General features: G+C 42.2%; 1 protein-coding gene across 1 annotated transcript; it reads right to left on the bottom strand.

The window, feature by feature from the left end:
* Positions 1 to 1,793: 1,793 nt before the first annotated feature.
* Positions 1,794 to 10,895, bottom strand: LOC311044976 (high-affinity choline transporter 1-like; the record flags this gene model as incomplete). Its single annotated transcript, XM_084056784.1, has 8 exons — positions 1,794 to 2,357; positions 3,521 to 3,738; positions 4,087 to 4,240; positions 4,722 to 4,865; positions 7,133 to 7,281; positions 7,982 to 8,137; positions 8,312 to 8,428; positions 10,709 to 10,895. 8 exons carry the CDS (start codon positions 10,893 to 10,895, stop codon positions 1,794 to 1,796), a joined length of 1,689 nt encoding a protein of 562 aa, XP_083912910.1.
* Positions 10,896 to 17,124: the final 6,229 nt, after the last annotated feature.

Here is a 17,124-nt window from a genome sequence, read left to right as displayed (position 1 = left end):
GCCAGAGAGTAATGGCACAATCAAAACGGACCTTCTCCTGGTCATTTCATGTGGATGTGGTTTTTGACTAGCCATTCTTAAAAAAATCTGTCCAAGTATATAAAAATCACACCCAGTGTGAACATGACTCACTTAAAAAAAAGGATAAATGACTTTTTTTTAAGTTCATACTGCTATTCATAGGGCTGCACATGTGTCATGTGTCTCAGAGGAGGGCTGTGGACAGTTCAGAAACTCGCCTTCCTGTGACATCTATGGGGAATCCAAGCTAATGGAAACTGCAGGCTTTCTACTGCAGGCTTTTCTATGCGACGCATTGTGAACTTGTAGATCTGCTATTTTCAAACGTTTTTTATACATTTGAAAATTTGTGAAATGGGACTTTCTGCATAATGAGAACTTTCTACTTTTGGTACTTCAAGTACATTTTGAAACCAATACTTTTGTACTTTTACTCAAATACAGTTTTGAATTCCGGACTTTCACTTGTAACTGAGTACTTCTACATTGCAGTATTGATACTTTTACTTAAGTAAAATATTTGAGTACTTTTTCTACCACTGGGCAGTGGACATCCGTTCATAAATCTGACGTCCCATTAAGGGTTCTCCACGCAGAATTTTCTGCAGAGAATGCCACCACCCTCTCATCCTTCAAAACCATCATCAAAGCCCACCTCTTCAGACTCACTTAAGCCAGCCAGTTTATTGTATTATTTTGCCTACAAAAGTCTTGTTTTTTTTCACCATGCAAAGTGACTTTGAGTGTTCAGAAAGGCATTATATAAGTCTGAGGTATTATTATTATTGTTCTTCTTCTTATTATTATCTCTTACAGCTCAATAAAACAATCCAGTAACATTCCTCATTAATGCAATTCAGATGACACTTTTATCCAAATCACATCACAGCACCATAAATAAATGCATTTTGAGTGTAGGAATCAACCACTAGATGTCACTTCTGCTTAGTTTTCAAATCTGAGTTCACTGTAGCTCCCCTGTATGGGCTCATTGGAAAACATTGAGTGGAAACACCACTGCATTATCAAAATAGAAACATAAATACCTGATATATATATTATTTAATCTTGTAATTCAACAGGGATGCATGTATGGCAAGGCACATTTGTGTACTTAAGATGCTGTAAGACATAAAAAGGCATATTAAACAAAATAAAGAATATGTGGTAATTTACACGATTTCAAGATAAAAACCAAATCAAACAACTTTGGGAAATTCAAACCACTGACGTTCGGGCCCTTACATATAGAGTTTGGAACGCCATATGCGGCCCCACATTGCCGATCCGACCGGTATGCCCATATATGGAGATCCCTGATGTCATCAGTATATGCCCATATATGGGCATGGTTATGTCTGAGTCATAGTGACAGGGTTATGTATGAGTCATAGTGACGGGCCTCGGTGGTCCGCTGGCATTTTTATGCCAATTATTTCCTCCCCAACCACATATCTGTGTGTTGTCACTGCTGTTGTATCCTACTCACCTGCCAGAACACGAGTCAATGTGTTCGTTGTACAGACACTCGACAAAGCCGGAAGCACCATGGCGGGTTCGAACCCCCAGACTCCGTAAGCGGTGGGCAGCTATTTTACCGCTGCACTACCCGAGTGTCTCCCATTAACCAATTTTTTATATATTATAGGATAGTAGGATGATAGGTTGTTCCCTTTGAAAATGAAAAATGAAAAAATCGTCACCCAGTAAAAAAAAAGCCTGGGTACCGAGGTTACCCAGTACCTATCAGAAAACATGTAGAAATCTGGTGTTCAACACTCTGTGTCCTTCATTGTCAATGGAGCATCATGGCCTTTCTCATTTTGGATTTGCAAGGTCTCTTTTTCTTCCTCTTTGGTGCCACCACCTGTGGGTGCTTGTGTCTGCGGTGGCCGCGAGGCTTTCACTTTGAACACGTCCCACTTCTCAGGAACTGCGCCTTTGTTGAAGAGCAGCGAAGCCAGGTAAGAGAACAACAAGGTGCTGGCCAGGGCAGAGAACATGCAGATGGTCTTGAAGGGGGCGATCTGGACATGAACACCATCCTCTACGGTGCATGCTGGGAGGCAGAGGACAGTCGGAAGCCACAACAGGGGTTCTCCGCACAGCACTCTCAGCAGCGACCCGACCAGGCAGCCCATAATAGCCCCGTAACCGTTGGAGATGCTGAAGAAAAGGACAGCGACCAGTTGAGGGAGCACAATGATGTAGCTCACCTCCGACCCCAGGAACCAGAACACCATGATGCTGTTCTCCAGCACTGTGAGGGAAGTGCCAGCCACACCCACCAACACCACAGAGACACGGACCACCCACTGGAACTCCCTCTGTGATGCCTACGGGAAGAAGTGAGTCAAATCAGGCTGGAGATATTCATGAGGCGTCAACCAATACCTAATGGTCAGAAACAAAAGTCTGGAGAGAGTGACAAAGGACATAAAAAATGATTAAAGCACATTTAGATTTTTTAGGCCACTTCTCCTATATCCAATCATTCTATTTTGAGGATGAGATAGAGGAGATGTGAAAAAACACTTTGTGTCCTCTCACTTCTGGAAAATCTCCACCAGCCTGCATAAAACCATGTTATTCGATGCATTTTACGTAGACTGGTGGTGGTTTTCTAGTAGTGAGAGTGAGAGAGAGCCCTTGGCCTATCCTTCTCACAACAGTATTATTATATAGGGTTCACAGTAAATATCAGAGAAGTTAAGATGAAGTCAGAACTTCTGTCCTTGTGTGTGCATACATCGTACAAAGATGAGGCACCTTGGTAGCCTGTATGGAAGAAAGAAACTCAGTATGTTTAGGAGTTGAGCAATGAGCAAAATCATTTATTAGTAGGCCTGAATAGTATCAGTGAACAAGTAAACAATATACATTTTGATAGCATAACTAGCATCTACCTAAATAGGCACCAAGCAACAAGCAAAGGAATTAAGGAATGCTAGTGAACTGAGGTAGAGTCTGAGGAGGTGGGTTTTCAGACAAGGGCAGAAGATAGGAAGTGAGTGTAGTCCTGTGGATTTGTCATTTCACAGCTTGGGAGCAAAGAGGACCAGTTGGAGTCTAGGTCTGGTCTTGTCTTCTAGGTCTAAAGGTGACTCTCCACCAAACAGATTACTTCAGACTGCTTCAGTCTACAACAGACTGGCAGTCTGTTGGCAAAAGTTGGTATTTAGTTCAGCACAAACTGTCGGCCGATGGGCACATTGTTGTGCTAATGCCTTAGAGCTGGCAGCACTGGCCTGCAAGATCCTGCCAGTGTTGCCAGGTCTGCTTATTATACGCGACTTTGGGCTTGTTTTCCTGTAAAGTCCCTTGTAAATATTCATAGTTGCGGGTTGCTTTTGTTTGGGCTTGTTTCTGAAGTGTACTTGCTTATTTGGGCTTGCTTTCAAGACTCTTTTTGCCTTAAGTCACTTTGAGAGTTGGCCAGGTCTGTCATAGGAACGGAAGGGACAGATGTGCATCCAAAAATGCTTCCGGTTCTTCTCACCTGGGGCCTCAGGATGGCCTTGTAGATATTGGAGGTGAAGATGGAGGCTGCCGACAACATGAAGGAGTCCACGGAGGACATCACCGCAGCAGCCACCGCTCCGATTCCAATTAAGGAGATGAAGGGCGGGGTGAGATGCAGAAGGGTGACGGGCATGACCAGACTCGCCTCCCCGCGCTCATACGGGGACGGAGAACCATATGAGGTCAGGTTCCAGTCTGACGAACATACAGGGAGAGGTTCAGAGAGTAACACATGCCTTTAAGAAAGGTCTTAATCGGGTTTATTGACATGTTTAATGACTTATGAGCAACAGTGCTTATACAACAAAACAGTGTAATAAAGTCTAATTTGATTATTACCCTTGATGTATTTACAACAGCGCTTCCAGCTTCCAGTGTGTTGTTGGCACCCAGAATACAGTGCATCTGACTTGAAAACACTTGACCCTAACACAACTATATATTTTTGAAATACATAGAGCTATAAACAGTGTTTGTATAAACCTGCCTGCCTATCTGTTTGCATTGGTCTTTGGCATTTTGACAGTGTTGACATTTTGATACCTGTTGATGCAGCCACCGCCCCCATCAGTATAGGAGGGATCGCAAATATGAGAATAATAACGGCTGCAGCAAGACACATGATCCTGGCGTTTGCCTTAGAAGAGGCAGACAGGGTCCTTTGGTGGAAGTTTTGAAAGCCCAGGTTCCCAAAAGCCTTGGAAAGGGAGGAAATCACAGTAGAACACGTTGTGATGGCAAATTGACAGTACAATTTTTCTACTTGTTGACACAAAATATTGCATCATATTGACACCACATGTCAATGTTTCAAATTATTGAAGGGCCACAGTGACATTGTAAGATATTGTGGAAAATGGAAATGAATGCATTCTTTGGAGGAATTAAATGTGACACGCCAGTACAAGCCCTATCTTCTACTGTTCTACTAGCTCCTCTGGACAGATTTGGTTGTTAAGAGCATTGCTCAACAATAGTTGATAATGGAAGCAAGGGGCTTACTTCATTCTCTTTCCTTGTCCAAATTTATCCCAACTGAACTGGAGGATTCGGACCAGTAACCTTCTAGATACAATCCTGTGTCTCATTGCTTGATGAGTATCTCTCTTGTGAGTCTAGTAATAAGGTTAGAGTCAGACCATACTGTATATAAAAAGAAGAGAAAACCATGAGCTTACAAAAAGCAGAAAGTTGTCGGTCCACTTCCCTGCTCTGTCTGCATCCACTGTCCCGACCCAGGAGGCACGAACGGTGTGGTTGAAGGCTGTCTTTGTGATGTCAGAAGAGGAGGGATTCATCAGCGCAAAGGGGGCACACAGCCACTGTGGAAACATGGTACTTGTTATAACACTACAGTAAGTGATGATGAGCTCCATATTGAGGATTGAGGAATAACTTATTAGCTAATAAGTCAAGACCCAATCTAAATGAAGCATATTGTTACATTTTGTCAATCTTATAGACACAGTTGCTTGATGATGAGGTGGACAAGTAATGGAAAAATGTGAATTATGACATGTGGATTGTCTGCAGTAGAACTAGTATAATTTTAGAATTATTTATTATGTATTATAATAATAATACTCAAATGTATTTGTAATGCACTTTATATTTGAAACAAAGAATGTACATTGTTCAATGGGTTAAAATAACCTGGACTTTGGAAAATGGTTTGATTTGTCAAGTTATCCCTATTTCACACATAGTTTGGTGTATTTACTGTGTTTATCACGACCATTTGGTTCTGTATTGTGGATCAAATGTTGTTTGACATATACGTAAGTGTGCTTAATCCAGTAACATTCCTCTTTAATAACATGCAATTCGGATGACACTTTCACAGGAGTCGACCACTAGACTCTATTTGCATATACTCACTAAGACACTTGGGTAAACTCAGGATTCCAAACTTTAAACCTTTATAACTCCTAAACGAAAAAAGATATCAACATACTCACTAACGGATACATCACTATTGCCTCTTTCTTCCCCAATAATAAAATAATTTGGTCCAAACCGCAAACGTAAAGGTTAGAGTCAAAATAATTACCCTACTAACCCCTCAGCCATTGAAATGACTCTAGATCCAATGGTAAAAAAAAGGAAAGAATGAGTATTCACCAATTTTGCACCCTGTCTCTGCTGCTTGATTGTGATATACTATTGAGATACATTCTCACTTCCATCGTTTCTTCTTGGACCTACATTTGTAACATATGCTCAGTCAGTATTCATAGCGTTCAGTTAATTTGCTAACATAATTCGTATCTTTAGAAATGAATATTAATTCATCATGTAGCCTATAACCATGTTTTTTGTTACATGTAGAAGATACATGTTGAATACTCTTGTCCAGAGTCTACCAGAGAAGGCACAACCATAGCATCAGTTTTTACTCATAGTAATCAGTTTGTGTTATTTTTCTGTGCATAGCATTTTGCTCTATGGTGTATAGCACACACTCGCCTCATCCCTCTGGGCGGTACTATGATTATCCTATAAAAGGGAAGCATCTAATCGCAATGAGAGAAAAACACGCCCATGGCCTACTCCCTCACATGACCCTGTATAAGCGACGTGATTGGTTAAAAAAAACTTTAAAATGTATTTGATTGGCTCCTGCTACAGACAAAAATAGCATAGGTAAGTCTCCTCCCCGGACCTCCGGTCCACTAGGGGGCGAGACAATTGCCGATTGTCCAATTATTTGGAAGGAAATGCTATGCAGCCTGGAGTGTGAAAATCCCCAGACAAAGGCCTCTATGGTGGGCTGGGGTTTATAATAACAGTGCATTTGGCTGAACTGGTTTTAACAGTGGTTCTTTGAGACTGAAGGAGGAAGTACAATCGTTGGTGCTCAACCAGAGGAAGAACAGCCAACAGAATTGTATAGCTTACATAGACTGCCCACGAGAAGTGTACAGACAAAACTATTGTGTGTGTTTAAAAACCCTGTCCAGTCAGCCATCCATGCCCCAAATGTTTTACTGGTGACATCATCAGTGCTGCACATCATTTGCAAATAGTCTGATGTGCCTATGTCGTATCTGGTCATATTTAATATACCAGTATGCAAGTAAAAACACATAGAATGATACTAAAGAAATGTACTCTTGCTAAAGTAAGAATTATGAGTGTTGTGAACCAGGTGCTTGCATAGACAATCAAGGGGCTCTGTAGGTGTGAATGGCATCTACAACTCTTTTGTTATCTTGGAGTCACTAAGTCTACCTTCCTGACAACAACTGTTACTCAGGATGGCCAAATGATCAAAGAACTATTGGTCAACAGCCGGTGGGGGATTCTCCCCCATCCCTCCCCTTTGTTTGTATTCAAATGCGAATGGACAGTTTAAAAGATGAACTAAAATGTTACTCATTGCTACGAGTACTGGTAGGCCGTTAGGCTGTGTAGGCCAGGGGCTACGGCTCCTGGCTCCTGCTTCTGCTATGCTGTTGCTCTGAATGAATAAACCGATGCATGATGGAAACTCTGGGTCCGCGATGTGATGTCTCTTCTCCTCCACTACTTTTGTAACATCTACCAGCCTGGTAACCGCAGATTAATGCCTCAATTACACGACACCTACCAGGCTGATGAAGATGAGAGTGAGCTGGATGACATCAGTGTAGGCCACAGAGTATAAACCTCCAAGTAGGGTGTAGAGAATGGACACCGCAGCGGAGATCCAGATGCTCACAGTGTATGGCACATCCAGGATCACGCTTATGGTTGCACCTGTCACACACGTACACAGACAGACAGATAGACCACCGACAGACAGACAGACACACCTATTCTAGGTCACTGAAAAATACAGCATCCAATTGTATTGTGTCTTATGGCCTTCTGCTAATCAGAGTATAATGTGGGGTCTGACCTTGAGAAAGGAGCATAGATTCTGGGGATCGAGAAATGTGTTGATGTGTGTGATACAGTATGATTACCTATCTAAAACCAGTGTGTACCATATCTCAAAGCAGGAGGGTGGGTGACACATCTACTGAAATCTAAAGAAATGTATAAAATACTGCATATATGTCCCTGAACTACAGCAACTCCTATAGTTTGGTCAGGGCGCCTGTTCAGTGGGGTGCGGAAATGAGGGAATAGTGTGTTCCTCCGCATGTGTTATGCCCACCCGTTGAAAAGAAGTGGACCAGCTAAAGACATGGGGAGATGGTTGAAAGTTTAAGGTCTTCTTACTGTATTTATTACACACAATATATATTTTTTTAAAGATATTTGTTAGCTTTTTCTGACTTTATTAGATAGCACAGTGGTCTGACAAGAGAGATGTTGAGTGACATGCAGAAAAGGTCGTCGGGATCGGGAATCAAACCCACGACATGCTGTCAGGCCTGGGTGCCCGGACCGCTACCCTAGCCCTCTGGGCCCAAGAATATATATATTGTTTGTGTTTGCGTGCACACTGTACCTAAGCCAATCAATGTTCCAGTCAACCAGATGATTTCCGCCACAAGTGAGGCCAGGGACAGAAACACACTCAATACTTTTCCATACTTGATCTGAAATGGGTCCATCATGGTCACATATTTTCTTTCTCTCATTGGCTGGGCAAAGAACAGTCCACCTTAGCAACAGAACACAAATAGTCAGATAGATGCAGCGAGCTCTGGTTGTTATAGGACCACTGCAGGTATGGTCTGTACCATAACATGCATATTTATGGTATTTTGTCACATGAAAAATGTAATAACTGATTATCATTTTTGGCAAGCACTACCATTGTATGATTTAGTCTTACCGATTATGAAGGACACTGAATGGCCAACAGGGATGACGATAGCCCAGACCAGGCCCAGGTTTGGGGTATAAACCACCTCTGTCATTCCAACAATGAAACCTCCTCCAAGCAATGTGGCTAGGGGATTAATAAACAAGTTGACTTATGGATAACAGTGATTATTCAATAAAAAAACAAAGAAGTGATGAGAAGTAGACATGACTGAAAGGTTGCTGGTTTGAATACCCACATTTATTTTCTCTCATTCAAGATAGTCATAACAAAAATAAAATGTCATTACTATAGGTTACATCTTTACCTATAACTCCAAGGGAGTCAATGTTACCCCTATCGGAGAAAAAGAAAATAGCATTATTTCTAATTATCCTAAGTCAGATTTTTTGTGGATTGTTGCATTGTATTAACTCTTAATTACAGTGGGTGCCAGTGGAACGCCACTTATTACCCCCTTCCTCCTTTCATTTACCCGAACTCGGAAAACATTCACTTTAAACAGCTGATCAATGTTATTGCATTAAATTATGACCATTCCTCTTCTGCTATCCTCCTTCTGTTGCCTTAACAGGCCTTTTCAAAAACTAGAGGTTCGGGCTGCTACATGGCCCTCATAACCTACGTTATGCCGATCCGACCGATATGTCTGAGTGATAGTGTCGGGGGAATTGTCAGAGGACCCGTTGTACTCGTCTGTCTGTGTCCCTTTTGTGCCCATATATCTCTGTATCTGTCTACCTGTGTCCATGTGGCACAGGTAGCTCTAATCTGTAATGTAAATTAAAAAATCACACCCTGTGTGAAGGTAGCGGCGACTTTGATACATTTTGTCATTGATATGTGTTTATAATGTGTTTATAGCCATGTGTCACGTGAAGCTTGACCAATCACTTTGTTGACGGGTCTGACCAATCAGAACGTTGACGGTGAACACGGACAAAGTCAGGTATAGAGCAGGATCCGGCTAGCGCCGCTAAAAATCACACCCAGTGTGAAGTGGGCGGTGTGGTCACAGTGGTCATCACAGTGATGGAAGTGATTCACTTAAAAAAAAAACATAAAGTGTTTTTTTAAGTCCATACTGCTATTCATAGGGCTGCACATGTGTCATGTGTTTCGCTAGCCAATCACAGTCCTGAATTTGCAAAGTCAGCCAATCACATTACAGCTAGTGGTGATGACACTAGCTGTAATGTGATTGGCTGACTTTGCAAAAGTATAGATTTGCATTGACTGTGGAAGGGTTAGGGTTGTAGACTGCGTTGTAGACTATTGGCCAATCACGGTGCAGGATTGGTCAGTGTCCAAACCTCACTTATAGGTGGCGGTTACACCGCCCCAAAAACCTCTAGCCAAGTCAAAAACCTTGGTGTAGTCATGGACCTGAATTTAAACAGACACATAATCAACACAACACGATCACAAAGTCAGCCAACTATCACCTCAAAAATATAGCATGGGTTAAAGAACTGTCTCAGCAGGATCTAGAAAAACTTGTCCATGCATTCATCTTCAGACTTAGACTAGAACTTAGAACAAACTCCCACAAAACTGCAGGCCTGCCTTTGATTGAGTTACTTTTCTTTTTCTCTCTCTTCTGCACTGTAATTGTATGTTATTTTTACTTATTTTGTTTTATGCATCCTAATGTCATTTTACAATTGTGTTTCCTTTGCTTGATGTTCTTTTGTAAAGCACATTGAATTGCCTAGTTGTTGAAATGTGCAATACAAATAAAATTGCCTTGCCTTGCCTCGCAAAGAATTGTAGCAAAAGACATGAAAATGAAATGAATGGCAAAACATTTCTACTATTCTACATCTACAAAACATCTACTATTTGATAAATCAATGTATAGCCAATATTGTCTCTCTTTTGAAATGGACGCTCACGCTCATCAGTGATTAGATCTGAGCAATTAACCAAAAATATAAAAATAGCACATCTACAAGCTCAAAACGCATCGTGTCGCATTTACAGCTTGTAGATCTATTATTTTTGCTACTTTTGTATAACACTGTAGTACATACATGGGCAACTGGCGGCCCGGGGGCCACATGCGGCCCCCACCTTTACTTAATGCGGCCCTCAGGTTAATATGGGAATACTGACATATTATTGATTTCAGCTGTTACAATTCCAAACATGCAAGACAGGAAATAATTCTAATAGATTTTTTACAATCGACTAATTGGAATATCTGTGTTATACGATACGTTCAACAATGGTGGTGTATGAAAATATTGAAAATAGCCTATCTACACAACGATGTGACGTGTTGTGAGCTTATAGATATGTTACTTATTTTATCATTCAAAAAATAATAATGGTTCATTAATCGTACTCAAGGCAAAATTTGAAATAATCCTGAATTTGATTTAAAGTCACATCGCCCAGCCCTACCAGTCATGGTGAATATCCCCACTACGAGACTGATGTTCCTGTTGGCCAGGAGGAGGGTCTCTGTGCGGTTAATGTCCTCGCTTCTCTTCTCCGCCTTCCTGGACTTGAGCGAGGCCCAGATACCTGTCCCTAGAACCAGCAGGTAGAATACCACCATGGCAACTACTCCCGGGACGTTGGCGGCCATCTGGAAAAAGCGGACGCGTCCAGTTGTAGACTATTAAAAGTAATGTTAAGATCGATTAAAATGTACACTAACTGACTGTGACTGACATTCATTCAAGGATCCACTTGTAGACTACACACTGCAACGCAGTGACCAACTGACAAACAAGTGAGTTAGAAGCCTAAGTATAATGGGGGGGTGTTTTGCTGGTGCCTCAAGGCTGTGGTCACACAAGGCTCCTTTTAGAATAAATATTTGGTTGAATATAGAATGCAGAAGAGTGTCAGAGAGTAATGGCACAATCAAAACTCCATTCTGAAATAAATATGTCCAAGTCGAGGAAAAGTAGGTCTACAGTAGACTATTAAGTAAAATTAAGATTGATTAAAATGTAAAATGTATGTATGACTACATACTGCAACTCAGTGACCAACTGACAAACAAGTGAGTTGGGTGTGTTTTGCTGGTGCCTCAAGGCTGTGTCCACACAAGTCTCCTTTTAAAACAAATACTTCATGTTTTTCTTGTTCAGCAGAAAAGACACTGAAGGTAGCGCCTATCCTTCATAAAAGGCACTGAACATAATTATCCTAAGGGGAGATCATACATCCGGCCTCATTATCAAGATGATGCTATAGGAGGGAGGATCGAGGGAGAGGCAGAGAGTGTGATGGGGAGTGAGGGAGAGGAAGAGAGGGCGAGAGAGGGATACTTTTCAGTTGGGCAAACTGAAAAGCATTCCAGGTGACTACCTCTGGTTGATAGAATACCAAGAGTGTGCAAAGTTGTCATCAAGTCAAACCAGCCGCCATATCAGCCTCAAAGCTGATACCCCAGCTGATACCAATCAGCGTAAGCTTAAGTGCCACCAGGTGCTGAACTTTCACTGTGGATGTCCTCGCTGCAGAAGAAACTCACCATGTCAACCGTACGACACAAGACACAATTTCTGCAGGTAATAATAATTCATGGCTGAAGGGCATCTACATGGTGTAGGCATAAAGTACTATACTTGCCCACCACAATGGAGTCTGGGGTTTGATTACCTTGCGGTGCCTCTAACATGGCAGTGTTTGCTCTAGTGAGTCCTACTGGTTAGTTAGCCTGTTCAGTGGGAAGCAGATGAGCTATAGGAGAGATGGTGTGTTCCTCTACATGGTGTAGCAGTAGTGGCTCAGAGCCTCTGCCTGATGACTAAAAGCGTAATATCCCCCCCGGCCAAGGGGGGAATTCCTCTTTAGGCTAGTGGTTAAGATGTTGTCTTTTCACTCGAAAGACCTGGGTTCAGATCCTTGTACTCATAAGAGCAGCTGAAGACGATGCGATTCTTCTCGTTATGCTGCACGTTGTGGTGGGGTATAAACCACGATTACCCCTGGACGGCCATCTTTGGAATGGACAGCTTTTGATACGGAGCCTGCGACTTGAATCTTTTTTTATCTCGGCCCCATAGGCCACGGCCATATAAGGATCCTTCAGCCGCTCTGTGCTCCTAAGGCTCGGCATCACATCCTCTGGAGAGGCTTGGAAGAGAGGCGCAAGTGAGTCTTCCTTCTGAGCAGGGGCGTAGCGTACCGGTAGACACCATCAACCTCGACTCGTACCCTCTTGCTTTCTAGGAGAGCGATGGGCTCTTGGTCCTCCTTCGACCGTGTCACCAGCTTCTCATTACGCTAAGGTAGCACATCGCCTGCCAGAGGTGCTCAACTTTATGGAGAAGTTTTGCTGTAGAAGGGTTGGTGGAAGTCAAGAGGCAGCTCTGTGGTGGGCAGTACTGTGGCAGTCCATCGGAGCTTGGTCTTGATGGCTGCAGGTCCCCTTCGTACTGACTCAATAGGCGCACTGGCTCAAGGGGCAAACCCCTCAAGTGCTTGTACTTCCTTTGTAGGGCTAACATGGCTCCATGGATAACCTTGATGTCCTGACGGACTGTTCTCAAAGGCAGATCGTCAGGAGCGCCCTGCAGGCCTAGTTTGACAGCGGCAGTACATAAGAGCACAGTGCGTTCGGAGCCATCGCCATGGATTGCATATGTGTCTAAGGTGCAGTCTTCAGAATGTTGCTGCATGACCCTGATGACCTTCAGGAAGACACAGCTGCAGTCGGCTGGCCTGCCCAGATACAAGGTCGTCTGGGCAGTGCTGGCAGGGTTGTCCTTCACATTCACAGCATTCAGAATCTGAAGGAGCTTCTCCTGACAGATATTACAGGGCTTCTTCAAGTTCAGGACATCGTTTGTTAAACATAAAATAGTGTCGGTCGACGGAGGTATCCATGTGCATCAAGCAATGGCACAACGTTACACAAAGTAGGATTATAGGATACTATCAGCAAAAACAACGGTAAAACACATAATAAACATGAAACATAACTTACTGCTGGTCAATGGTGCACACAGGAATAAAAAGGAATGGTAGAAAAATAATGATAAAATAGTGTACAGTCTGTCCCGGTAAAACAAACAAACTCTCACACAGTCACTTTGATCACTGATTAAAGTGACTGTATAATGTGTATGTCTCTTGGACTTTGTTACACACTCTGTAAATGTTTATTCTTCTTTACTAATGCCAAATAAACATTTTAACACTTACAGCATATTTGATACTTTCACACATTTACAAAAACAGATACTATTTTCTTTTCTGTGGAGAAAAAAAAACATTTTAGGATATAGAATTTCTTCTGTATTGGGAAATGAGTGTGCACAAAGTACTGATAATGTAAATTAAAATTGTGTTTGCCAAACTGCGGCAAGCCAAGGCAAGCCAGCAACTGCTGTCTTTTCCCACACTGTCACAGAGTACATTCACAATGTTAATGTTAATACATTTCTTGGGTGGGATTTTTTGGGGGCTTTTTATGCCTTTATTGATAGGACAGTAGGTTGACAGGAAATGAGGAGAGAGATGGGAAGTGACATGCACCAAAGGCCTTCTGGATCGGGACTCGAACCCGCAATGTGCTGTCAGGCTACATTGAGCCTTGGTTTCCGGACCGCTACGCCAGCCGTCCGGGCCAATGTTAATCTATTTGATAAAGAATGTAAATAAGGCTATGGTTATGTGATAAACAAATTAACAAATTTAACTGATACTGTCAGTCGCAAGACTGACAGCATCTAGCAGCTCCACGCAAGTTGTCTGTCAATTTTAGTGAAAAGGTAATTATTATTTAAAATACTGAAAACAGACCTGAGTATTGAGTTACAACATTTTCTATGTGGCGGTTTTCTTAAAGTAAACTTTAAAATGCAAACTACATTATAACATGGAAAAACAAACAAACAAACATGTAGCGATATCAAATTTAATAAAATAATCTCAGACAAAATGTCAATTATGGCGTCTCATTTCTACACAGTGTTGTAGGTTTCTTTTTCACCACTAGATGGTAGCGACAAAATGCACTGAAAAACCTATGACGTAAACAAAGCATATAAATAAAGCAACACAACTATGACATACTTTGAAAAAGGGAGGAATGCTTTGGTAAATCACATCTAATATTTTTACTCTGACTGTCATAAGAGAAACAGAGAGATGTATAGGCTAGGCTTCACTGCCTACATTGCAAGCACGACGTCACGGCAGCCCTAGAATGTCTGTGATCTGACCAGTGGCGTGCACAGACATTTTGAGGGGCAGGTGCTCAAGTAAATTATACTTTTTTTTGTTGACTTGGTCTGCTCTTTTTTCCCTCTACACCTATACCTCTTTGCCAAAAATAGCCGATCTACAAGCTCACAACGCGTTGTGGGCTTGTAGATCTGCTATTTTTGGCTAAAGTTCTACTCAGAAAAGGGATGCTAGGTTTCGAGTGGTTATGGTAAAAAGAAAAATCATATCACATAAAGATTTGGCGGACCCCCTGTAGTAACTCTGAGGACCCCCTAGGGGTCCCGGACCCCCTGTTGAAGACCCCTGCTGTAAACTGAAGAAAAAAGGGCACTTCTGGTCACGAGGGCAAAGGGCAGCTGCTCTAGCACCACCTAGAGTCTATCTGTGCACGTCCCTCGATCTGACATACATTGCATGTATTCCAAATACACAGCCATAGATCGGTCCTATCCGCGCCAGGTTAGCAGACTGATATCCACGGCATGAAAGTGCTCTGCGCAGCGTATGTAGGCCTACTCACCCAATAAGGAATTACTAAGACTTGAAGACAGATATTGTCCTCTAGTTTCATATCCATTTGAAAGTTCTGGCAGAAAACGTGTGTTTAGCAAAATATCGCCACTTTTCCACTAGATTCACACGGACAACATTCTCCGTCAGTGACCAGGCCGGACCTGAAATGACTGCTGGACTGAACATATGAAAACTTCCTTTGGGCACAGTCGATGTTTGGGAAGCACAAAGGTATGGGGCACACAATTGAAAGGTGAGTTGTGATTGGTGTAGGGTAATTAATCACACCACCTGCCAATTGTGTGCCCCATACAGTTGAGAGTATGAGAAATCAGAAAATGAACGGGCCAATCAGGGGCTGCTTTTCACTGTTGTACGGACAGCAGTTGAAACGCAGTCTCTGGGCCGAAGTCCAGATACCGTGGAGGAACATGTGAGTGAATCCACGTCATCAGTCTGGCAATGTTTTGCACCCTGTCAGTCCGTGTGTCCGTCCGTCTGTCTGTGAGCAGCTAATCTCAGGCACCATTGGCCCGGTCGCTGCGAAACTGTGCACACACACTCCTTGGATGCCAAAGCCGAAGCTCTGCCCCACATTTTTCAAATTGGCCTGTTATAACGCCACCAGGAGTCCGAAAAGCTGATCTACAAGCTCAAAACGCATCGTGTAGCATTTACAGCTTGTAGATCTGTTATTTTTGCTACTTTTGTATGACACTGTAGTATGACGAACTATAGGGCATTCATTTACGAAAATACATACAAATTTAAATCATGGAGATAAGAGGTTTTTAATCGATTTTTTTTACAATCGACTGATTGGATTAATCTGTGTTACACTTCGTTCAACAATGGTGGTGTATGAAAATAGTGAAAATAGCCGATCTACAAGCTCACAACGATGTGTCGTGTTGTGAGCTTATAGATATGTTATTTATTTCACCATTTAAAAAATAATAATCATGAATTAATCGTAGTCAAGACAAAAGTTTGAAACAATGTTGATATTGATTTAAAGTCACATCGCCCAGCCCTACCAGTCATGGTGAATATCCCCACTACGAGACTGATGTTCCTGTTGGCCAGGAGGATGGTCTCTGTGCGGTTAATGTCCTCGCTTCTCTTCCTCGCCTTCCTGGACTTGAGCGAGGCCCAGATACCTGTCCCTAGAACGAGCAGGTAGAATACCACCATGGCAACTACTCCCGGGACGTTGACGGCCATCTGAAAAAAGCGGACGTGTCCAGTAGTAGACTATTAAACGTAATGTTAAGATCGATTAAAATGTACACTAACTGACTGTGACTGCATTAATTTGCTCAAGGATCCACTTGCAGACTACACACTGCAACTCAGTGACCAACTGACAAACAAGTGAGTTGGGTGTGTTTTGCTGGTGCCTCAAGGCTGTGTCCACACAAGTGTCCTTTTAAAACAAATACTTAATGTTTTTTTATTTTAACATGAAACATGACTTACTGCTGGTCAATGGTGCACACAAGAATAAAATGGAATGGTATAAACATAAAAATAAAATAAAATAAATAATATAAAATAAAATAGTGTACAGTCTGTCCCGGTAAAACAAACTTCTCTTGGACTTTGTTACACACTGTGTAAATGTTTATTCTTATTTACTAATGCCATGAGATTCACGCGGACAACATTCTCTGTCAGCGACGAGGCCGGACCTGAAGTGACTGCTGGACTGAACTTATAAAAACGTCCTTTCAGTCGATGTTTGGGAAGCAGAAACGTATGGGGCACACAATTGACAGGTGAGATTGGTTGCGATTGGTGTAGGGTAATTAATCACACCACCTGCCAATTGCGTGCCCCATATATGTGTGCTTCCCAAAGGAAGTTTTGATATATTCAGTCCTGCACTCATTCCCCGAAGAGAATATTATCTGTGTGAAGCTCGTGGAAAAGTGGAGATATTTTTACTAAACACACGTTTTCTGCCAGAATTTTCAAATGGATATGAAACTAGAGGACAATATCTGACTCCAAGTCTTAGGAATTAATTATTGGGTGAGTATAATTAGTGCACTTCTATGCTGCGAAGATCAGTCTGCTAACCGGGCGTGGATAGGACCGATCTATGGCTGTGTATT

This window comes from Gymnoscopelus microlampas, assembly GCF_963454915.1.
Source record: "Gymnoscopelus microlampas genome assembly, chromosome: 5".
Lineage (NCBI taxonomy): Eukaryota > Metazoa > Chordata > Actinopteri > Myctophiformes > Myctophidae > Gymnoscopelus > Gymnoscopelus microlampas.
This window is presented reverse-complemented; position numbering and strand designations above follow the sequence as displayed.